Genomic DNA, 24,888 nt, shown 5'->3' with positions numbered 1-24,888 from the left:
TTCATCATAATCATCACCAAAGAGCACCTTCTCAGAGAAGTGGGTTCTGTTTACTTAAATATATTCAGCATAGATCTCTGCCTTCTAGTAATTTAACATCGCAGGAAATAAACATGAATCTGGACATACATTTAAAGGAATAGAAAAGGCTCTATCCTTTCTGCTTAACTAATTATTTGTTTGAAAGTGAAAGATATTAATGTGATATAATAACTATATCTGACATTGGGAAGACTTGGGGTCTCTGACATGGTTGTTTGATCCTTTAAGCAAGTCACTTAACCTTCATGCAAATCTCAACTCTGGATGCCATTTTGACATTCATTCCATTTGCTGGAGAGGATTTCTTAGACTAGACACAATGATTCTTGACTTTTTCTTGTGTCATGAACCCCTTTGGCAGGCTGGTGAACCCTTCTCAGAATAATGTGTTTCAATTCATAAAATAAAATATATAGGATCGCAAAGGAAGTTAACTGTGTTAGAAAATAGAATTATCAAAATATTTATATTTTTTAAAAGTTCATGAGTTTTGGGGCAGCTAGGTGGCACAGTGAATAGAGCACCAGCCCTGGAGTCAAGAGGACCTAGGTTCAGATCCGGCCTCAGACACAACACACACACAAAAAAAAAAAACCCTAGCTGTGTGACCTTGGGCAAGTCACTTAACCCCAGTTGCACTCCAAAGAGCAAAAAAAAAAGTTCATGAGTTTCAGGTTAAGAGCCCCTATACTAGTGACAAAAATGGAATCGTTCTTCAGAATCTGAGGTGGGAGGGGAATTGAAACAATATGGAGCCTAACTGTCTTATTGAGAAGACAGACAACAAACCTAGGATAAACCCTATGGATAGGTCAAGGACAGAGGTTGGCAAAGGTTGCTTGTCCCTATGGCTTCAACCAAGCAGTTCCTGGCTAAACTTTGTGCTACATAAGGAAAAATAATTAGAGTTGTACAAAAATGGAATGAACTTACAACATAGTAGGTGAACATCAAATTAACAGCATATGAGGGCTTGACATGAGAAAGGCAATAAAGGTAAAATCTTTATATAAGCAAATCTATAGGTATTTGTCATGATTTTTTTGCCTAAGATTTAAGGCTTAGGCCAGAACAAGATTTAGCAATATAGATAAAAGGTTTGACTATTACCTGGCAAGTGTGATCTCCAGGAAATGTATTGAGTTGGTGTGAGGCTAATATGCAACCCAACAATGAGTTCACCCTTTGCTAAAATGAATGGGGATGAGCAGTCCCTTCTACTTCTGAATTTTTATCTGCAGGGATAGCTTTTCAATACAGAAGTAAATATAGAAATAAAACCAAGGTACACAAAGTCATATGTCATTAGTTTATTTTACTTCATCATCACTTCAAGAATACACACCCATAGTGACTGCTTCCTTAAATATTAATGCTCTTCAATTCATGCTTCTCTCTAATCTTCCCAGAGGCATATTTCTCAGTCCTATGTCTTTAAAAGCCCAAAGCACCTATAGGATACATCATTATTTACAATGATATTGTGCATGATAGCTCAGCTTGTGTGCCTTTATCCTTCAGGAGACATGGATAAGTATTTTGGGGATGGATAGGGGATACAGTTGTTTTTATCCATCCTTTTGTTATGGGAGAAATATATCCTCTCTGAGTTCATGTAGTGGGTAACCACCACCAAATACATATTTACTACAATGCAGAAAATATGGAGGTAAAAACCTAGGTCTTATTATTATGCTCAAGCATAGGTTCAGACCTCAGAGAAAACCTGAACCTTCATGAGGAAAATCATATCAGAGTAACAGAGAAATAATTATTTTATACATTGCAATCTTTATACATTGCAAATACATTCCTCTTAGGTCATAAAAGTTAGAAAACATAGATACAAAATCCCATATTTCCTTTAATGTCACAAAAGTTGAACAAACTTAAAGAGACATAATCTCGTACATTTTGTGAGGAAACAAATCTCATTAAACAAATTCTAGAGGTAAACTAAATCAGGTTATTGATTAAACTTCTGTTAGAGGATTTGAGGAGGAGGATTTACATGTTGCCAAGGAGTCAGAGAGAGTTCATAATCTTGCTCTGAATTCTGGATAAAAGGAAATCAAAAATTCCTTAACACCTTCAAGATCTATACCTTGGGCATTTGGATACTTGTAGTGGCAACCACACTGGCATACCCAGGATGGCTGCTAGCACAGGTTCTTAAATCTTCTTTAGTAGGAAAAACAGCTGTTTAAGGGGTCAGCAATCTTTTTAATTACATTCATTAGGTCAGGGGAAAAGTCAGCACCCTGAACTTCAGAGAAAATCCAAACAAAGAAAATAGAGAAAATACAAGCAGAGAAATAAAGACCAACAGACAGGGCTTCTGTCTGAGAAATTAGTACAGATCAATAGACAGATCCAACTGTCTGACCAAGACAATACGTACATAGATCCCAGAGAGAGAAGCATCAACATCTGAGTTTTTCAAAGCTGAGGGGCTCCTTAACTACCCAGACTCTCATCTTGTCAAATCACAATAATACTCTTCCAATGAGTTAGCCCAAAGCAAAATGCTAGCCTCAGAGTATATGTACCCTTTTTAAAGCCATAGGGCATCACAACTATTGTGACCCAGTGCCTCATTAGAAATTAACAAAAGGTGTGAAAACCTTCCTACAACCTCCCCTAAGCAAGCTTCCCTTAATGGACAGGGAAGATCTTATATCCCATTAACATTACCATACTATAACTGATCAAGGGGACCCTGCTTCTCTAAGATCTCTGCCTAGGAGACTTGGAGCATCACAGTTAGTTAAGGGTATCAAAAAGAGGACTGGTTCAACTGATGGCTGGCCACACTAAAATATCACATCCTGCAAAATATGGGATCCCACTTACTTTGCAGTAGTTATTATGTTCATTTTTTTCTATTAAGAAGGGAGGCCTGGATGTCAAGGTTGCTCACAAAATTCCCCTATCTAATCAACTCTTCACAAGAAGGTATCCAGAAACTTGCCAGTGCTCTGATTGAGGATATATCACAATTGCCTGAAGTAAGTTTGATCTCTAGTAAATAAAAACTGAGGCAAACAGGATCTCATCCCTGGCCTCCTGGTGCCACATTAGGGGATGGAGCCAGACTCTGATAGGTCTGTTGGTAGTTCTCAGGCAGATGAAAACTAATTCTGTGTCACATTACAGGAAGACTCATCTTCTTGAGTTCAAATCTGGCCTCAGACACTTACTAGCTGTGTGACCCTGGGCAAGTCACTTAACTCTGTCTGCCTCAATTTCCTCATCTGTAAAATGAGCTGAAGATGGAAATGACGAACCACATTAGTATCTTTGCCAAGAAAACCCCAAATGGGGTCACGAAGAGTCATATATGACTAAAAATGAGTGAACAACATCATAATACATTCACCAATTGCAGAAACACTGCCTTCTCCTACAAAAGAAGCAAGTTAGCCTAGGTGAAGCAGAAGCTGCCCTGAGGGAGACGAGACAGCATGTTCCAAGTGAATCAAACCCTAGCCTCCATCTTGACCACCACCTTCACTCAGACCCTAATGGAGATAATCCATGGCCCTGAGCTCAAGAACTCTAGGCACAGCAGCACCTTTCAGATCACTGCCCCCAAGTCTGGCCATGTCCTCATTGCCATCATCCAGAGAAGTAATCCCTGTAGAGATAAGACCTGGAAGCTGCTTCTGAGGGTGCTAAAGCCCTCCCTACTGAGCAACTCCAGTGACTGAAGACACATAAGAGAAGGTTCAGGAAGCCAAAGCTCTTGTGACATTGTAAATGGTTCAATATCAGAAATGGATAAGCTTTATTAGAGGAAATATTAAAGAAGATTCATTACCATCTGCTTTGTCACTATACCCCAAAGACCATGCAACTTTTTCATCTGAACTGTGCCTGAAATTCCTGTATGTTGTGTTTCCCTATCAGAAAGTGAGTCCCTTAGGATCAAAGACTGACTCGATTTTATCTATTTGTATTCTCAGTGCTTATCAGAGTACTTCATGCATAGTATGTGCTTGATAAATGTTTTTTTCATTCATTCATTCATCCATTCATTTATTTATTCTAATCCTTTTCCTTGCTTATCTCTGCTAGCTATGTTTATTTGCACTGAGATCATGATAGCTGACCTTAATTTTTAAAATTCCCTTGAGCTATAATAAATTCTGCTTCAAACTCTCATTTCATTCTCTGTTAATCTTTATGCTTCAAATGTGTTTTCTGCAAATCACATGTTGTTGGATTCTCCTTTTAAGTATATATTGCTTTGCTTTTTGGGTTTATGATTGAATTCATCTGATTCACTTTCATGGCTATGATTGTTAATTATGTTTTCCCTGATAGTATTCTTCTTCTAATTATTCTTCTGATACCTCCATCACCCTCTTTATAAAGAAGAAAAAGGCAGAAGAGGCAGGTTGATGGTGGGGCAAGGAGCAGAATGAGAATAATCACTGTAACCCATAATTTAAGTGATCTGATTCCACTCCTTTCTCTCCTCTCTTCACCCAGCCCACACTGATATCATTGGTTCTTGTAATCTCCACTTATGATCCATTATCTAAAGTTGAAGTCTATTTTGCTTGTGACTATAACGTCTGTTCTGCCCTCTTTTCTCCCTGATCTCACCTGTTTCCCTGTTGAGTTTAAGGTATTTCTATGCTGAACTCTGTGTTTGCGTCCAACTTTTTTTTTTCTTGATTCAGTATTAAGTGTTTCCTTGAATGAAGTAGGTTGGCCTTATTGAGTCCTATCTCTGTTGTACTCTGGATGAAATTTCCACTGCCCACTTGTAGTTATGGATGTGATGACTGGCCTTGCTTTCTGCTACAGTCTCTGGTTTTTGTCTCTTTCTCCTGTGGGCCCATTGTGTTTGCTGGGCTCCAAATATCTCTCCTTCATGTGCAATTATCTACTGGGAGTTGTCTGTTTTTCCTCTAGTCAGACTTTGGCCTTACATTCTAATCTGCATGTATCGTGGATGGGTCTAAAATAAAGATGGTTGACTCAAAAGAAATTGGTGTGGGGAGGGGGAAAGAAGAATGATTTCCCACTGAGATCATACAACATACACCCAATGAAACATGCAAAATATACCAACAATTAAAATGAAAGCTTGACCTTGGACAAGTCACTTAACTTCCTCAAGATTCAGTTTCTTCATTTGTAAAATGAGTGTGGACATCTTCTGAAAACCCTTCCAGCTCTAAGTCTATGATTGTATAGGAATCAGAAGACCCACAGTCTGGTGCCAGCTTTGCAGTTTGCTAGCCATATGACTTAGGCAAATCTTTGACTTCTCTGAGTTTGCTACCTCATCTGAAAAATGGACATTATTATTCATCCTGTCTACTTATCAGCACCCCCCCCCACCCCTGAGCTCAAGCGATCCATTAACCTTGGCCTCTCCAGCAGTAACATTTACAAGAGTGCACCATCACACTTAGCATATATGTACCAACTATGTTTCTCTTTACATCTGCATTTCCATTGTTAAATATCTACTCAATTCTTTTCATCAGAATGCTTGAAAATCCACTATATATATATATACATATATATGTATGTAGTCACACATATATGTATATATACATTTTAAAGGAATAGCAAGCTGTACATAATAGATTTGCAGTATCATGTATAATCATCTTTTATTCTATTCAACTATGTTATAGAAATGCATGCTTTATTTCTTAAGTTGATAATATAATAAATTAAAAAAAAAAGAAAATCCCCTATTCCATCAGAGATCCGTTTTGTCCCCTGTAGGATTATACTTAGTTTTATAGGATAAGTTGTCACGGGTTGCCCACTTGTATCCCTCTCCTTTTGGAATAACATAATACAAGCTCTCATCTTCTTAATAGTGACAACAGCTCAGCCTTAAGCACTCTTTGTTGGCATTTCCCTTGAACTTTTTGGCTACTTGTAGTATTTTTATTTTGACCTGGAATCTCTGGCTTTTGGCTATGATGTTCCAGGAAGTCTTCATCTGGGAGTTTCTTTCCAGAGGTGACCTATATTCTTGCTATTTTTACTTTGCCCTCTCGTTTTAAGTATTCTGGGCAGGTTTCACTTATTTCTTGAAAAATTGTATTCAAACTTTTTTTTCTGATAATAGTTTTTCAGGTAGTTCAATAACTCATAAATTACTTCCATTTTCTTCTGATTTTTTCCATCTTTTAGTTTTGTTTTAATATTTTTGTTGTCTTACTGAATCATTGTTTTCTATCTGAATTAAATTTTCAGGGCATTTGGTTCATGAGTAAAGTTGCTAAAGTGCTTTAAATTTCCTTTGCCCTTCTTTTCTCCATCTTCCATTTCTCTAAGTACTCCTTTGGTCTTTATGATCAGGACATTTTTTTCTCTGAGTTTTTATCTGCACTTGTGTGATTGTTATTCTCTTCAGGTTTACTCCGTAGGGGTCTCTCAAGCCAAGTTAATTTTCTTACGATGTTTGAAATTCTCTTGTTTATTAATCTGATCCATTTTAGTATCTATATTGAGGAATCTGCCCTTCCTGACCCAGACTAGGACCTTCTTTCCTGGGACCATGGAGCTATGCTGTGTTCTGCCTCAATGCTCCCTCAAATTTTTTTTTTTTAATTTTTAGTTTTCAACATTCATTTCCACAAGATTTTGAGTTACAAATTTTTTTCCATGTCTTTCCCCTAAACCCCACCCCAAGACAGCAAGCCTACTGAATACCCCTTCCTCCAATCTGCTCTCTCTTATATCCTCCCCCAAACCCTCTCTAACTTTCTAGTAGGGCAAGATGGATTTCTATACCCCAGTGCCTGTATATCTTATTTCCAAGTTGCATGTAAAAAACAATTTATTTTATTTTTTAATCATTTGTTTTTAAAACTTTGATTTCCAGATTCTTTCCCTTCTTCCTTCCTCACCCACCCCCACTGGGAAGATAAGCCATTCAATACAGGTTGTACATGTGTAGTTATGTAAAGTGTTTCCATAGTAGATATATTGCGAAAGACTAACTATATTTCCCTCCATCCTATCCCACCCCCATTTATTCTATTTTCTACTTTGACCCTGTCCCTTTTCAAAACTGTATGCTTCAGACAGAGGCCCAGAAACCAACGTGGCATGCAGACAGAGGCCTGGACAAGGCCTGATCAACATGGCGGCAAGTTGATCCACCAACCACAAGGGCCACTGCCAGGTCTATCACCACAGGGCTGGGACTGGAAGGAGTAGGGTAAGAATCAAATGCAGGGGCACTGGCAGGGGCAGCAACTACTCCTGGGACTACCAATCCACAGCTCAGAAATTTAAAAAGCCCCTTTCTGGACCTCCAGGGACCAGGATGGCAGAGTGAACCCCAGCTGCTGCAATCCCCACCTCTGACCCTGAAAACATAGTAATTATTGCCCCAGGGCAAAACCCTAAACAGTAAAGGCTTGGGAGCCCTAGAGGAAGGGCATGGCTAGGGCCCTGCCTCAAAATGGGTAGAAAGAAGGCTGCAAAGACAAAGACTCTAGAGTCCTACTATCGTGAGAGGGAGGAACCAAATTCAGAGAGAGATAGTGTTGACTCCACACCCACAGGTGAAGCCTCAACAGGGAACTGGTCTCAAGCACAGAAAACATTCTTAGATGAGCTCAAAAGAAACTTTGGGCATCATTCTGCTGGTTCATACTTGTGGAAGGGACACCCTCTTCTTGCAAGAACTGAATAAACTGGAGCAGAGTGAAGATGGTGGAGTAGAAACAGGACTTCTGCAAGGCTCCAGCTTCCACCTCCCCCAATTCATGTAAAAAGGGACTCTGAACAAACTTTGGAGCTACAGAACCCACAAAATGACACAGAGAAGCTAACTTCCTGCTGAGGACAGCCTGGCAAGCCAGCAGGAACTGGCCAGTGCAGCGCTCTGGGAGCTGAGCCCAGCCCCACTGGAGCCGGAGGCTTTAGTCCCAGGGAGGGCCTGACCAACCTCCAGTTGGAGGGACTTCATATCACCAGCAGCTGTGGTGGTTTCCAGAATTATCAACCCATAGATGCCAAGGACAAAGTGAGAGGTCAGTGCAGTGAGGACTTTGGGATCCAGTAGTTGGGAGTGCCATCAGCCTTTGCCCCTGGGGCAAGAAGCCGCTGAGGCATTGCGGCCCTGTAGCCGCCCCCACCTGGCAGCTTTAGCTCCTGGCCCGCAGATTGTAGGGGAACCAAGCGACCAGTCTGAGGGGTAATTGCTCTGGCTTTAACCTGCTTGGATCTGGAGTGCACTCTAGGGTGGAGGTCCTGGGGTGTGTAACCCAAAGAGTGCTTCAGGAGAAACTTGGCAGAAAATTTCCAGAGGATTGTCCCAGGGGTCTTTTGTTGACCCTGTTCTGCTTTATAACATTTTTATCAATGACTTGAATAAGTCATAGATGGTCCAATTTCCAGATCTACAGATTGCCCATAGTTTAAAAGGACAGCTAACATACTTTATGACAGAGTCAAAATCCAAAAAATCAGTGGTGTCAAACTCAAATAGAAATTAATCCCTATAGGTCCCATACTGACTCAGAAAATAACAAATTAACACTGTCTATGTTATATTGTATTTTTATTTATTTTGTTAAAATTTCCTAATTACATTTTAAGCTGTTTCTGGTTACACTAGGGAGTGTTGCTGGCCACAAGCTACATGCATCTGAGGTAGGTCATCGAACTGTATGTAATTAGATAATATAAAATATTTATAAATGTATATTGTTACTTTGGGGCTAAATATATCCATTTCAAAAATACAACATATGGGAGACATGATGATCAGACAGTTGTTTCTCTGGAAAAGATATGAGGGTTTTGTTGAACTACAAGCTCAATGTGTCAGCAAAGGAATGTGTCAGCCAAAAAACTCATTCCTTCTGGGGCCCAGTAGGAAAGGTAGAACATCCTGGAATAAGAATTCAATAGTCCCTCCAAGCTCTGCCCTGTTCAGAACTCATCTGTAGATTTAATTTTTAAGGTCTGGGCACAATACTTTAAAGAAGACCTTGATAAACTGGAGAATTCCAGAGTCAAGTGACCATAGTGGTAAAGGGCCTTGAGTCCATTGTCAGATGAGGACTGGTTAAAGGAACTGGGGGCATTTAGCCTAGGGAAGAGAAGCCTAAGATAAAACATGACCCTGTCATAAAGTACTTGAAAAGAAGCATTGTTCTGCTTGGAAGCAGAGAACAAAAACTGAAAGAAGGAATGTAAATTACAAAGAAGCAAATATGAGCTTGATGTCAGTAAAACAACAACTTACTTTTTTCTTTTTCTTTTTTTTTGCTTTTTGGAGGGCAATTGGGGTTAAGTGACTTGCCCTAAGTCACACAGCTAGTTTTTGTGTTATGTGTCTGAGGATGGATTTGAACTCAGGTCCTCCTTACTCCAGGGCTGGTGCTCTATTTACTGTGCAACTTAGCTGCCCCCCAATTTTTTTTTTGCCTTTTTGGAAGGCAATTGGAGTTAAGTAACTTGCCCAAGGTTACCCAGCTAGTTCTTTTTTTTGGTGTTTGTGGGTGTTAAGTGTCTAAGGCAGGAACAGAACTCGGGTCCTCCTGACTCCGAGGTCAGAGCTAACAACTTCCTAAGAAGCCATTCAAAACTAGAACAGGTTGTCTCTTGAAGTTCCCTTTCAACAGAGGTCATCATGCAGGGATATTGGAGTAGGGATTACTTTTTAAGTATACCTCTGATAAGAGTTTCTGTGGTCCCTTACAACTCTAAAATTTCATAATTCTGTTATTGTGTGACAATAGAACTTTTTTTTCCTTAGTGTCCCTACAGATTGGTATGGCCTGGAAGATAGCAGGCTCTTAATAAATGCTTTTTTACTAATAAATATTGTTAATAACTGCAAGACTATTTGTCTCTGAAGTGGCCCTATCATTTGTTATTAAATAGTCCTTGTAGGCAGCCAGGTGATGCAGAAGATAGGGAGCTGGGCCTGAAATCAGGAAGACCTGGGTTTAAATCTGGCCTCAGTCACTTACTAGCTGTGTGATCCTAGGTAAGTCACTTAGCCTTTTTCTGCTTCAGTTTCCTCAACTGTAAAATGAGGATAATAATAGTATCTATTTTACAGAGTTGTTGAAAGGATCCAATGAGACAATATTTATAAGAACTTAGCACAGTGCCTGGTCTATAATAGGCACTTAATACTTGTTCCCTTTCTTTTCCTTCTTATTTTTCTATGTCTATATTGTGACTTGGAAAACCTTGTAACTAAGCATGGTTGAATTGTCTAAAGTGTTCTTATTGAGGGCTCTTATGAGTAGAGTGCTGAACTTTAAAACTTTAAAGGGCTTTATAACTTGTATTTTCACTGCTAAAAGACTCTTTTTGCTTTGTTCCAGGTTCTCAGCTATGTGCTGGCCCATTCAGATTGCTGGATAAATGTTCAGTGAACGTGTTAGAGGATTTTTTTATTGTCTATAAAATTATAGTTTTATGCAAAAGATTATATAAGGGTGTGTAGTGTGGGTGTTGTTATTTTTGTCCATGTAGGTTATGTGTCCACATGATTCTATCTTGATGCAGCTCACAAGGATATATATCACAATTGTCTCCTCCATCCATCCTACTTCAAAGGAGACTTTGATTCCTGCCAGGAGGTAAAGCAGGAGATTGGGGCCAGGGGCAGGTTGTTCTGTTCTTCTCAGAGAAAGGAGGTACCAGGCTAGAATTTATATCTATATGCTCCCTTAAATATTAATAATGTAAAGGATGGAATTAGGTTCAAGGTAAATTCCTATTCCCTGCTCCTTAATGGGGAAAGTGTGTGCCAAGCTCTATATCCAAGGCTTGACCCCCTTCCCACCAAATGCCTGGTACACAATGAACACAAAGAACAAATCCAAGTGAATAGCAGGACAGAAATATGAGAAAGTGTACATAGGAGAATATATACTAGACAATACAGACCAGATGAACTCTCCCTTTGGAAGTGAGATAGCTCAGCTCAACCAAGAAAGAAAACCTCAGATCTCGCCCAAGAGGAAATTCCCCTAAGTCTCTAGAGTAGCAAGCTGCAGATAGGGACATGTTAGAGACTACCAGTTGCCCTTATGTCAGATTCTTCTCAGAGTCTTTCTCTCCCTTCAGCAACCTGAAGAAAGGTTTGAATTGCACATCTCTCTCAAAACTGAAAGCAAGAAGACCTCAAAGAGTTTATATTTCTGTTCTTCCCACCTCTCACGAACTCTGGCATACCCCTTAGCACCCACTCAGCCCTGAGTAATCAGTCTCCAAAGAGTATGGTCTTTGCCCTGGAATAGACAGAAATAAGATAGACAGTAATGTTTTATAGTTCAAAATAAGTTGTCAGAAGACCTGGGTTCAAATCCTACATCAAGAGTATAACTGATATATGCTATGCTGCTCTAACTATAACCCAGTTTAATTTCCCTGGGCCTCAGTTTTGTCATCTGTAAAATGGGAGGCTTAGACCCCAAAGTAGATGGTTTCTGAGGTGTCTTCAAGCTCTAGATTTATGAGCCTACAGAGATGAGAGCATGCAACTATCCTTGATGAGTGTGAGTCACTAATACCATACAAACTGCATCTCAGTACTAAAATAACTAAGAGATGAGGAAGATACTCAAAGACAGAGGATCCCAGATCTTCCTCCCTAACCTTAAAAAATACATCAAGTTTTAGAGATGCACTACTCTACTCAGAGAAAGAAAAAAATCACCTTCAGATTCCTCTTACTCATCCTGGGAATCCACAGAGGGTTCTTTGGAGTACTACAGAGATTCTGGGGGTAGACTGGGGTAATTCAGAAGTGCAGAGGACTGAATAAAGGAAAGGGACCCTGTAGTGTCCTGGGAAGTTCTAGCACTCAGTGCCTGAATGTCACAACAGTTAAGGCTATTCCAGTTTGAGCATTCCCTGAGCACATGGCTACAAGGAATTGACTGTGGGACAATCAGTACCAACAAAATCCAAACCCAGCCTTTGTCTAGCAGAGAGCAGACTTGAACATCCTAGTAAGAGTCCAGCTAGGGACTAGTATCCCTGAGCTCAGCACTGGGTTAGCCCCTAACCCCAATAACAGGAGGGAAGAAACTCAGTGGGGAGAGTGCGAGGAGCTCCATGAAAAGAGCAATTACCCCCAGGAGAGCATAGCACCAGAGTAGCTCTGAAGTTCCCTGAATGAGTGGCCTAGTCAGACCCACAGTACTCAAGACTGAATAGGCCCTGCCTATATCATTAACTTTTAAAGTTGGACCGAATCATAGGCCTCAAAAGGATCAAGCAAAGGAACATTTCAAATACTACACAGAAATAACTTGTTTTAAGAAATGTCCAGGGGATTGTAATAGTAATGTAATTTAAAGATCCCCCTGTATTGGCTTGGTTTTTGGTTTGATTGTGTTAAAACCCAGAGCTTGTGAATCCCACTTGTGGGATGGACTTGTTGACGTGAAAAGAGAGGGCTGAACTGGGAGGAGCTGGTGACGTAAATTTAGAGAGACACAAGCAAAGAGAGAGGCAGAAGAACTTTTTGGAAGCAGCACCTTGGAGGCAGAGAGAGACTGAGAGGATTGCTGAGGGCCACTTTGAATTGTCCAGGACTTTTGAGAGCTGCCACCCAGAGCTGCCAAGGACTGAGGAGACATGGCTGTTATGCTGGTACTTTGTCTGTCTGTTTTGATGTTGTTTTGCCAGATTTGTCCACTGGTGAAAGATAGTCCTGTTGTTGCAGAGGTCTTGGAACCTTGCTGTTGATTCAGAGCTCCAGAGACTGTTCTGCAGACAGAGAGTGAATGCTGTCCACTGGTGAAGGACAGTGCTGTTGTTGCAGAATTCTTGGAACCTTGCTGTTGGTTCAGAAGCCCTGAAGAAGGATTTTCTTGTTGTATGTTTACAGAAATCCTGGAAGGGGGTTTTGCTAATGTTTTCAGGGGTCCTAGGACTGTTCTGCAGACAGAGAATGAATTAATGAAGACACTGGCAATGTATCTTGTGGCCTTGCTAAGATTTGTCTCCCCAGGAACAAAGATTGCTGAGAACTTGCCTGTGTCAAGATGAAGAAAAAACCTCCATTTGGGTATTAAATGCTGTGCTTAAGCTTGTTGTAACTCTGGGGTAGACTCAATTGTGATCCAGGGGTGGGGAACTTTTGACTTTTTTGTGCTCTGTGATTAAACAAATGAATGTACTTTACTAATGATTGGAAACTAATCTCCATTTGAGAAGAGAGACTTTGTGATTGATTAAATGAATGTAATGTCCAGGGGTGGGGTAGTACTTGATTAAATCACACTTGGTAAATGCTGTATTTTGAATTATGCTATATGTTGATTCTATCTGTTCTTAATTTGTCACTGAATAAAATGGAGAGCACATATGCTGGTATTTTGAACCTTGGGAAGTTGCCTCTGCTTGGCATTACAGGGATAAACTCTGAAAAGGACAGTGATCCCACAAGTCCTGATAAAGACTGAGAAAAAAAATTCCTGGCTGTAATGATTATAGGAATACTAGAAGGAAAGAAACGAGATACAGAATGGAAAAACTAGGGAAGGAAATAATGGAAAAAAAAATTAATACCATAAAAACAGTGGAAAATATCACTCAACAACTAAAAACCCTGAAAATTACAATGGGTCATAGAGGGGGAAAATGACAATAAAACAACAAAAATATCAGAACAAAGTCAAAAAAGGAAGAAAAATACAATAAATATCAAAATAATTGACCTGGAAAACATGTCAAAGAGAGATAATCTAATTATCAGACTGTCTCTGAAAAGTATGGTCAGGAAAAAAGTCCGGATAACTGCACCAGGACCAGACTTCCAGGTACATCTTCCTTGACCCTGACACAGCTTCCTTCCCTCGTGTAACCTGACTGGGTCCAACTCCCCTGATGCAACTACCTCATTTGGGAGCACAAAATATTTCAGCCTTACATAGATCACCACCTGTCATATATGATTGGTGCCCAAGATCATGTAAGTCACCAAACCCTGATGACTGACTGAAAAGACAGACAGATAGTGGCAAGAGGGAGCTGTGTCCAGAGAAGCTAAGTGCCACTGTATCTGTGTTGCATATTCTTGCTTTGTTAGGGCAAAGTAAACCTTCTCCTTTGCTAAATGGATGATGCAAGCACCTCATTTCATTCCAACATAAAATCTAAACTAAGAGTACATTGGCTTTAGAGCCTCACCTACAATAATACCTTATTTTAAGAAATGATAAATGAAAATTAACCAGAACTCTTAGAACCAGAAAACAAAGCGAAAATAGAAAAATGTAATGGGTCACATTAGAAATAACTCCAAAATGAAAATAACCCAGGAATATCATAGCTAAAATCCTGAGTTTCCAGGTCAAATAAAAAATTACTACAAGGAGTTATATTAAAGAGATACAGTGAGAATCATTCAAGACATAGCAACTGCTAAGTGAAGAATAGTAGAGTCTAGAATGACATTCCAAAAGGTAAGAGATAAAGGTTTACAATCAAGGATAATCTATCCAGCAAAACTAAGTATAATCCAACCAAGGAGAAATGAACCTCTAACGGAACAGAGGATTTCTAAGCATTCCTGATAAAAAGCCCAGAACTTAATACACTGAGAAATGGAAATGCAGTTGCCAAGAGAAACATCAAAATACTTAAAAAAAAAAAACAACTAAAAGGGCTTGGATGTTTACTGTTTACATATAAGGAGAAAAGAAACAAATATCTAAAAATCTTTAAGACTTAATTCATAGAGAAAGGTTAAAATGATAGAAGGTTTGGGGGTATTGGAAGACACAAATAAGAAGGACAGGAGATTATACTGGAAAGGAAAAGAATGGAAGAAAAATCACTACTGAATTTTTGTTGTTGCAAAACTGAAACCAGGTCTGCAGAGATGAGACCTTTTGGGCTAGTGGAAGAGGCAGTTTATCAGTTTAGTGTGGAAGCCTCAGGCTCTATCTGGCACAGTCACAATCCATGAGTTCCCTAAAGAGCCAGGGAAGTGAAATCTTGAATGTACCTATTTATTTAACAAGAAAAGCCTTCTGTGCTATACCAGTTTTGTTAGGAGTGTCCTCACCCAACTCATAATAGGCCACTCTGGACAAATGTCAATAATCTTACTACCTATCATCCATTCAATAGCATCTAAGGCCCAACAGTGGCATAGTAACTGCTTTTCAAAATGGCACAGTGAGTAACTGCTTAAGGTTCTAGAAGTCTAATGGCCATTTGGTCTGGCCATACCTAGGTACCTGTTAGTAACTTTTAAAAAACAAACATGTTTTGCATTAGGTTGTTAGGGAATTATTTTAACCAAGAGGAATGGGATCTCTTGGGAGAGGTATATTGGTCAGTGGGGATCCAAGGACCAAGAGTCAAAGATTGGAGGACAAACTTAAAAAAAGAAATATTTTAGCATCCTAGGAAAGATTGCTCTGTCAGCAGCCTCAGATTCCAACAGTACAAATTTGGTTTTTAGAACATTTCAGGGCCTCTCAGACTACAGTCAATCAGCAGCATTCTGCAGCAACTTAAAGTAGAGAAATAAAGCATTTCAGAGGAGAGGTAGAGAAAAGTATTTGGAGTGTGACTGGAAAGAGTTATTATCAGAATAAGAAAATATTGTGTGTTCAAGGGCAGGAAACAAAAGGAGATAACCAATCCTTTCAGATAAGACTGCAGATGTCTCTTACCCAAGGACAAGTTTTTACAACAGTGGATGAGAATGTCTATGTCTGTCCTTACATAGTTTATGTTTTATTTCTCCTTATTTTCCATTATCAGGACACCAGGAAGTTGGGGGATTTTTATACTATTAGTTCATTATGATGTCATGAAATGCTTTGTGGTTCCTGGATTGTGGTTCCAAGGTCAGAGAGAGAATGTTTGATGGTCTGCTCTAACCCTTTCTAGGCTAGCATTGATTGGTCACAGACCTTCTGTGAGATTAGACAAATAACACAGGTGATCAGATGCATGGTGATACAATTGTTGGTCAGTAGGAGCAAACCTCTTCCTTTGAGAAGGGAGAATATTATTCTGCCAGTTGGAGATGAGTTGAGAACCAGTTGGGTTAGGAATAGCTGCCTTTTCCTTAGGGAGGATTATCACAGCATATAATGGTATCACAATTCAAATGTCCAAATTGAGATTGGATCTATTCTCCAACATCTACTCTTACAACAGCTCTAACCTAGGGTAGCAGATACCTTTGATGGATTCCAACATAATTCATAAACATACTATATGCCGTAGGCAACATTAGCAAAATTCCTCTACTAGTCCTGATCTCAAAGAGGAAAGCCTTTAATTATCTAGTCCTGTGCTTTCCAGGCCTCAGACCACTTGGCCAGACCCATGACCAATGTCCAGAAACTAATATAGATGAAGATCTTCTCTGCCCCATCCCTCAAGGCTTTCTCATGCGCCAGCCATGCAGCCTGAAGCTCAGGTAACTGGAAGGACTTACCAGTACCACTACTCTCTAGGATATCCGTTAACTGGTTAGCTACTGAAGTTTAGTTGTGTATGCCTTTCTTGTAGAGGATGGAGCTATTGGTCCATAAGGCAAAATGGCCTTCCTCAGAAGGCAGGTCCTTGTAGGTGAGATCCTACTTGGAGAGTAGAGAAGGCAGGGTTCCTGGAGACCTTAGTTTCTGACATAGTCACCACCTGTTTGTGAAGGGATTTACATGAAAAAGACCCAGGCAGGTTTTACTTCTAATATGCTTTTCCTGTTTAGCAATAGAAGCCTCCTATGCTCTATTCATCTTGTTAGAGAAACTATCTTGTATCACTCAACCCATAACAGGCAACTTTGGTCAAAGGGTGATTGTATGATCCTGGGACATCTATTTGTTCAGAAACAACTAGATTTCAGTAACTATCTGCCAGGAAATGAACTGATTTTCAAAAACAGTATAATGAATAGCTGCTCTAGAAAACTCGATCTTCAGAAGCCTAACAGTGACTTATTTTGGACATCCCTTGGCACCTGCCAAAGGCTACACCCACAGAGACTTCCAGAAATGTGGGCTTTGCAGGGTCAAAAGGGTCCAATGGGAGAGATTACTACAGTGTGTACTGTACCCTGATTTGGGCCACACTTGAAAGACACTGACTTGGTAAATGGAGACCATCAGGCTATCCAGGTAGGGATTGTGGGTTTTCTTTTGTTTTTTGCTTTTTGGAAGGGGAAAGGGAGGGTTAAGTGACTTGCCCAAGGTCACAAGTGTTAAGTGTCTAAGGCCAGATTTGAACTCATGTCCTCCTGACTCCAGGACCAGTGCTCTATTCACTGTGCCACCTAGCCGCCCCTGGGACTGTGGATTTTCTAAAATGTGAAGAGTCCAACACATTTCTTGGTTTACTCGTTAGACTGTGGGGAACCAAGTGTCAATAGTTTATTCTGTACCATGTCAAGAATCTCTCCACTCATGGTATTCCCCAAATTTTAAGTGTCACTCATACTGACCACCATCTGATCTAGGGCCTCTGCCACAGGGGCCTCATCTGTCCCACTCAACATTATGTCTTCAATGTAGTGGTGTGTACACCAGTGTCCTCAGAGAGGCCTCTTTCAGGTCTTTGCCAATAATGTGAGAGTTTTAGCAGCCCTGTAGGACAGTGAAGTTATATCGGACTCCTTCATGGGCAAAGGCAAACTGTTTTTGACTTCTCAGTCACAGGAATAGAGAAAAAAGCATTGGTGACATTGATAGTCCCATACCATTCACCCTGGGCCTGGGCTACCTGGTCAGCAGAGGTAAGAACAAGAATAGTTGTAGAGATAGGCTTGTTGACCTTGCTCAGCTTCTCTGTCGTCTGCCAGGTGCCACTACCTTCCTCAAAGGTAACAGAGGGTATTGTAATGGAATCTGGTATGACAAAGTACTTTAGTTTCCTTCATTTCCATCACCAGAAAAGAAGTATCTTTTACTTGCCTGAAGATACTACATTGTACAATGTTAACTACATGGTTTGGCTTTCCATTTGACCATACTCACAACATACCTAGAAGCTGGTGAAAGAGCCTGAATAAATATTGAGCCCAAAATACCTTTTACTTCTATTGGCTGCCCTCTATAGCCATCACTGAGTGATCCTAATGGGGCAGGGCCTTTATAGAATATCCAGGGTTGGGTGGGGCTGAAGGGCTTCTAGTGCCTTGGTGCTTAATTCCCTGTACAGTTTTATTAGCACCACCATGGCTTGGCCCTCTATGGTTTTCTTATCAACCTCATGTTTTAGGAGCCATGCCCAAAGTTCCCTACTGGGGATGGTGCCGTTCCCCTTTTGTGCACCTAAAAGGTTAGCCAGTAGGTTATATGATTTCTTTCCCTTTTCCTAGAGTGTCATTTGCACTAATAACAGCGTTTGTCCAAGCCACGATTCTTCAGATCTCCTGTTCAGATTTCACCAGTGATCAGTCTACATCTTTATAATTGCATAGGGTTGGGAGAGAGCCATAGCTAAAGTCTGAAGCCATTCTGGGGAGGCTCCACACAGAAGACAAGAACTAGCTGGACTTGAAGCAAGCTAGGCAGAGAGTGTAACAGGACCTGGGGATGGGGATGGGAGGAGGAAGAGCATAAATCCAATGTAATCTAAACCCATCCTCTCTGGCTCTTTAGGAACTTCAACCTTTGCCTTCCAGATGCCCATCTACAAGCTAATTGCAAGAGTAATTAATCTTTAAGTGGCCAGGTGGGAATAATGCCCCATCTCAGCCACCTGAAAAGGGATAAGGAATATTCTTCCAGAGGCTCTAGTAAATTTTGGTGACCCTGTAAAAAAGTAGGTCCTCAGAGAAGTCTCCCAGTCTATTGAAATTCATTCACAGTAGTCTCTAAGCACTGGCTCCAGCAGACAACACCCTCAGGAGCCATTACTCCAGAGATTCTTCAGTTTTCCCTTGGAATTTTTCACTCCCGAACTTCTCTCCTTGGTTGAGAGCCTAACCACAGACTACTCCTTCAGGGCAAGGAGTATCCTAAGTCTCTTCCCCAAGTCTGTCCTCCAGTGTCATGGCTGGGATTTCAGCCAGAACTTGATCCAAAACCTCTGGGTCAGTGACCATAGTAGGGTAGTGGATTCTTGGCTGGGGCCCCTCGGTCCTCACTCCCATCAGAAGAGATCCCTTTACTTGTGAGGCCACCAGTTCCATTAGCTGTCCCTCAGTTTTCATTGCACAGGTCCTGAAAGCCAACAGCTCTATCTCTAGCCAAAGAATATACCTTCCCAGTTTACTTTGTCTGAGATGGCCATCCAACTCATGCAAAGCAGTCAATAACTTCCAGGAAATGCTGGCCTTGGTGCTTTCTTTACAATTCTAAATAACCTCCTGTAGCACCCACGAAGATAATGAGTCCTATGCCCTAGTGGGATCAGGCTCCAAGTCCCACAGAAAAGACAATCAGAAAGGTTCTTGCAACAGAGAGCCACACAGGGTCCTGCCACCTGATCACTCTAGCCCTGTGTTTGCAGGGCTCTTCCCTCAAATTAACCAGGATGTGAGCAAGGAGGCCATCTCATCTTGTTCCCATTTGTCTAAACACAGCTCTAATACCAGTTACCTGGCAATCTGGTTCACTGTTGGGACAAAATGAAGCACTCACAAGTCATTGAATATTTAACAAAACATTTAAAATTTAACAAAAGCATTATACATTAAAAAAAAAAACCTCAATATTTACTTTGCCTTATACAGCCTAACACAACTATTCCTATTACATATAGGATGCAAGGGCACTTAACTTCTCTGGATGTGAACCCCTTCATCTCCATCCAAAAACATTCAGTCAGTATGTAATGAGGATTTGGCAACTTGTAAGATCTCAGGCATCCAACAAATCTGGGAAGCCCAGATTCTATATGCCTAGACCTTATTATAATGTCTCTGCATAACCGGGAAGCCAGGACCAATCAGACCCCCAGGGGAAGTTTTGTCCTATCACAGTAAGCCTGAGGCTTCCTTCCTTTCTTTTTCAGTTCATTGTTTATTTTTTTTTAAAGCAACTGGGGTTAAGTAACTTGCTCAAGGTTACACGGCCAGGTGTTTCTGGGTGGGTGCTAAATGTCTGAGCCAGGATTCGATCCCAGGTCATCCCGACTCTGGGGCCAGTGCTCTTACTTGCTGTGCTACCTGGCCACCCCCATTGTTTATTTTTTAAAACACACACAAAAATACTGAACCATTTCATGCATCTTTAGGAGCTGGGACATCTTCACCCTTGGTATTCCTGGTATATTCATACTGTTTGGAAACTAGCCTAATCAAACTTTTATTGAGCAGTCCTCTAAGGGCTGCCCAGGTGAATCCCAGATCTTCAGTTTCTATGAGACTCCTTTGGGGTTTGTCATATGTCAGTTTGTCTAACAGAACCAGACTGTTGACCTCATCGGCAACTTTCGTCTCAGACCATTTCTTTTTGGCTTTATCCCCACTTTCAACGAGGAATATTAGAATGCAGGGATATCAACCTTGTCCCCATCCTATTCACAGAAGAGACTAGAATCTAAATCTAGTTAAGGCGAGTTAGGAATTTTTCAAGATTGAGGGAGTACCCCCTCCCTCAACTGGGTGGATCCGGGATGCTAGGAATAGTTTGGGATGAATACTTGTCTTTCTTCATGGAAGCAGCGGCAAGGGTGTCAACTCCTCAGAATTGTTCATCCTTGTTCTCTTCCTCTCTTCTTGTCTTTAGCTTGAAAACCTCTCCATCCCCTCTCCCCACCCCCACCCTCGACCCCATGCCCTTGACATAAATCCTGTATTTAGGTTATGCAAAAAACAAGACATTTTATGGAAAACAGAACACCACTAGAAAAAATACTTGCCTAAAAATTAGACAAACAAAAAAAGGCCCAGGGAATGCTTCACTTTAATGCTATCTTTATCTTCCATGTCATCCTCCTTTATGCCCACCAGGCTAATCAGTTAGATCAATACTCTTCCCTTGGTCCTTCTCACCTCCCCCATCCATTAAGAGATCTCCCTATGCCACCAGAAGGCCCTTTGCCAGTGTGCCACACCATCAACATGGCCATCTGACCATCCCATCCTGTATATTTGCATCACCTTTCCCTCACTTCAAACATGATGTGAACAATGATGCTACTTTAATACGATCTTGTTGACTATCAAATATGTAGGCTGGTCCAAAGGTTCAGTTCAAGACCAGAATGAAAAAAAGACAGGAGTTTACCATCACAAACCACCCAACACCTAAGAAGGTGTACACTTGGCATTGTCTCCATATGGTCAGCCGGGTACATCAATCAATTAACATAGATTAAGTGCCTACTGTGAGCTAGGTACTATGCTAAGTAGCATGGAAACAAAATAAAAGACAGTCCTCGACTACAAGGAGCTTACTATCTAGTGAGGAAGACAACATGCAAATGTATGCAAAGCAAGCTATATATAAGATAAATATTAGAGGACAGGCACCTAGAATTAATAGGGGCTAGGAAAGCCTTCCTCTAAATATGGGATTTTAGTTGGAGTTTAAAGTCAGGGATGTCACTAAGCAGAGGTGAGGAGGTAGGGCATTCCAGGCATGGGAGGGCAGTCAGAAAAAATGCTTGGAGGTAAGAGATGAGTGTCTTGTCCTAGAACAGCCAGAAGGCCAGTATCACCAGACTGAAGTAGGAAGCCTGGTAGGAAGTAAGGTATAAGGTGTAAGAAGGCAGAAAGGTAGTGGAAGGCTGGGTTATGAAGGGCTTTGAATGCCAAACAGAGCACTTTGTATTTGATCCTGGAAGAGATAGTCACTGGAGTTTGAGTAGGGGAGAGACGTGCTTGGACCTGTGCATTTGGAAAATCACTTTAGGATAGACTGGAGTGGGGTGATGTGAGACAGGCAGAACTACCAGCAGGCCACTGCAACAGTTTGAGTGTGCGATGATGAGGGTCTCAAGCAGAATGGTGGCAGTGTCAGAAAAGAGAAGGGGCCCTACAGATGTTGCAGGTGAAACTGACAGGCCTTGGTAACAGACTGGAGTTGAGGCTAACTCCTAGGTTGCAATTCTGAGGGACTGGGATGATAGGGTTGCCCAGTTCTGTTTGGACATGTTTCGTTTAAGATGTCTACAGGCCATACAGTTAGAGATTTGGGAAAGGCAACTGGAGCTGAGTTTGGAGGTCAGCAGAGAGTTTGGAACAGAATAGGTAGATTTGAGAATCATCAGAATAGAACCAGTAATTAAATCTAACGGAGCTGATGAGATAATAGAATAAGGTAGTAGAGTGGGAGAAGAAAGTCCAAGGCAGAACCCTAAGGGACACCTACAGTTAGAAGGCATGATCTGAATGGGGATCCAGCAAAGGAAGCTGAGGAATGGTTGGGTAAGGAGGAGAAAGTGGTTTCCCAAAAATCTAGAAAAGAGCCTATCAAGAACAGGGTGATGAATAGTGTCAAAGGCAACAGAGAGATCAAGAATGAGGGTTGAGAAAAGATCTTTGGATCTGGCAACCAAGAAATCATTAATAACTTTGGAGAAAGCATTTTTAGTGGAATGATAAGGGTGAAAGCTGGATTGTGAGAGGTTAGGAGGCAAACGTGAAGAACGTGGAGCCATCTAGTGTAGATGGCCTTTTCCAGGTATTTGACCATAAAAAGCTGACAAGATATAGGATGACAGTTGGGAGGCATTGAAGGATCTAGTGAAAGTTGTTTTTTTCCTCCAGGATGTGGGAGGTATGGGCATGTTTGTAGGCAACAGGGAATGAAATGGCACAGACAGGGAAAGACTGAAAGTAAGTGAAAGAATGGGGATGATGGAGGGGAAGAGACAAGACAGAAGGGGAATGCTTGAATAAGTAGAGAGGTGAGTCATGGTAAGGAGCGAGGCCACCCCTGGTGAGACAAGGGTAAAGGAGGAGATAGTGGCAGAAGGTGCATGATAGTAGACAGGAAGTGGGGAGAAGTGGGTCATGAAAATGGCCTCAAAATATGAGAAAAGGATCTCAGCTGAGAGGTTGGGTGGGGGTAAGGGAAACCATGAGAGGTCTGAAAAGGGGTGACAGTGAAGATGCAATTGAGGCTATATAACAAATCTTTAGTGGACCCAATAAGAACGGCTGCATGATTTTCTCTACCTTTGTTCAGTAGCATGAGTATAGGTACCAAGGCAGTTAGATGGTTCAGTTGGGCCTGAAGTCAGGAAGATCTGTATTCAAATCTGGCCTCAGACACTCACTAGCTGTGTGATCCTAGGCAAGGCACTTAACCCTGCTTGCCTCAGTTTCTTAATCTGTAAAATAAGGTGGAGGGGGCAGACCCAAGATGGCAGAGTAAATACAGGGACTTGCTTGAGCTCTCTCCCAAATACCTGTAAAAAAATACTCTAAACAAATTGTAGAGCTACAGAACCCACAAAATGACAGAGTGAAATAAATCTCCAGCCCAAGACAACCTAGAAGGTTGACAAGAAGGGTCTATCACACTGGGATGGGAGTGGAGTGCAGTTGGCCACAGACAGGGTCGGAGCAGGCCTCAGAGGACTGAATCACTGGCAGCTGTAGCAGTTTCCAGAATTCTCAACCCAGAAACACCAAAGACAGCATAGAAAGTCAGTGGGACACCTCTGTGGGACCTGGGTGAAAGAGAAGCATGGTCCGGGCCCAGCCCCAGGGCGGCAGAGGTGGCAACAGCGGCTCCTTCCGGAGTTCTAGGTCCACAGATGGTGTGGGGATTGAGCAGCTGATCAGAGGGCAACTGCAGGGTTCTCTTTGCTCTCCTTTGCCTGTGCTTCAATCTGGACTGCAGTGCTGGGTGGTGGTCCTAGGGTGAGGAGGAACACTAGTGTGGTAGAACTTGTGCTGGTAGTGGAGAGAATATTCTCCTCACAGTTCCAAGGCAGAAAAGAGCGTCTACTTTGCCATCTAGTTGGCCCTAGTGGATAACCATTCCTGACTTCAATTCCTACTTCTGAGACATGACTGTGTGCAAGTGTCATTTAATTTCTCAATTTCTGACACAAAGAGTTGCCTTGCATGTTCAGATGACCTGCACAGAAGACGCTCATCTGAACAGGTAGAGGAAAGTCTTCATCGGGAGTTCCCTGTAATAATGACAAGACAGGTCTGGTCTAATTCTAATGGCAAGAAAACATGAATGCACGGCATATAAGAGACATTACACAGATGAGAATGATTTAAAAAATCAGGCTATAAGTATATCATGCAATACCAGGAAAACATAGAATGAAAGGGAGCAAAAATAAACTCAGGAAATTCTAAAGAGATATAAAACAAATACATCTTTTTAATTCAAAGGAATTATCAGTATCAGAGCTGAAAGATCAGTGACTGTAAAATCCAGTCAATATTATAAGCACTTTTTTCCTTTACTGTATATACAATGAAATAGTAAAAGGCTAATTAGGTAAAACAGAATTCAGTTAAGTCCTTGTTTAAAACAATTACCAATCTCCTTCTTGTGCCATGCCTCCCTTCCAAAATTGCAGGTTTTGGAGTTTTTATATTTAGCAGGAATAAGAAAGAAGTCCTTCATAACAAAGCACTTTTTATGAAATTTAAAACACATAGACTTTGATTGAAGAGGGACTGAAGATGGATCCAGGTCTCTTCCAACTGTGAAGACAGTGTGGTCATTTCTTCTAGTAGTACTGGCTCTGAAGGAAGAATTTTAAGATGCAACTGAAAAAAAAAAATGTTCATAAAGTTAAATTGTGTAAGTTTTAGAAAACGACACCTTCACCTAGTCTATCTATAATTTTCGCAGAGGCCCCAGTGTTCTAATTATGTCTTCTCAAGGTTTAATATTTTTCCTAGTACTTATAATGGTTGTACATTTTTACTCCAGCCAGCACAGACTTTCCCCTCTTCTTCATTAACATTATTATCATTATACTCTGCTT

General features: G+C 41.1%; 1 protein-coding gene across 1 annotated transcript in view; it reads right to left on the bottom strand.

Moving 5' to 3' along the window:
- Positions 1-24,252: 24,252 nt before the first annotated feature.
- Positions 24,253-24,888, bottom strand: part of WDR36 (WD repeat domain 36) — a 68,117-nt gene continuing 67,481 nt past the window's right edge. Inside the window, exon 23 of the mRNA XM_069096100.1 lies at positions 24,253-24,667. Coding sequence (XP_068952201.1) covers positions 24,518-24,667 — 150 coding nt within the window. The 3' untranslated portion in view covers positions 24,253-24,517. The remainder of the gene's footprint in view (positions 24,668-24,888) is intronic.

The sequence above is a fragment of the Petaurus breviceps genome, unplaced genomic scaffold (genome assembly GCF_028583685.1).
Source record: "Petaurus breviceps papuanus isolate PSGF00001 unplaced genomic scaffold, PetGlider_PUasm1.0 229, whole genome shotgun sequence".
NCBI lineage: Eukaryota > Metazoa > Chordata > Mammalia > Diprotodontia > Petauridae > Petaurus > Petaurus breviceps.
The sequence above is the reverse complement of the archived record's forward strand: the minus strand, read 5'-3'. Positions and strand labels throughout refer to the sequence as shown.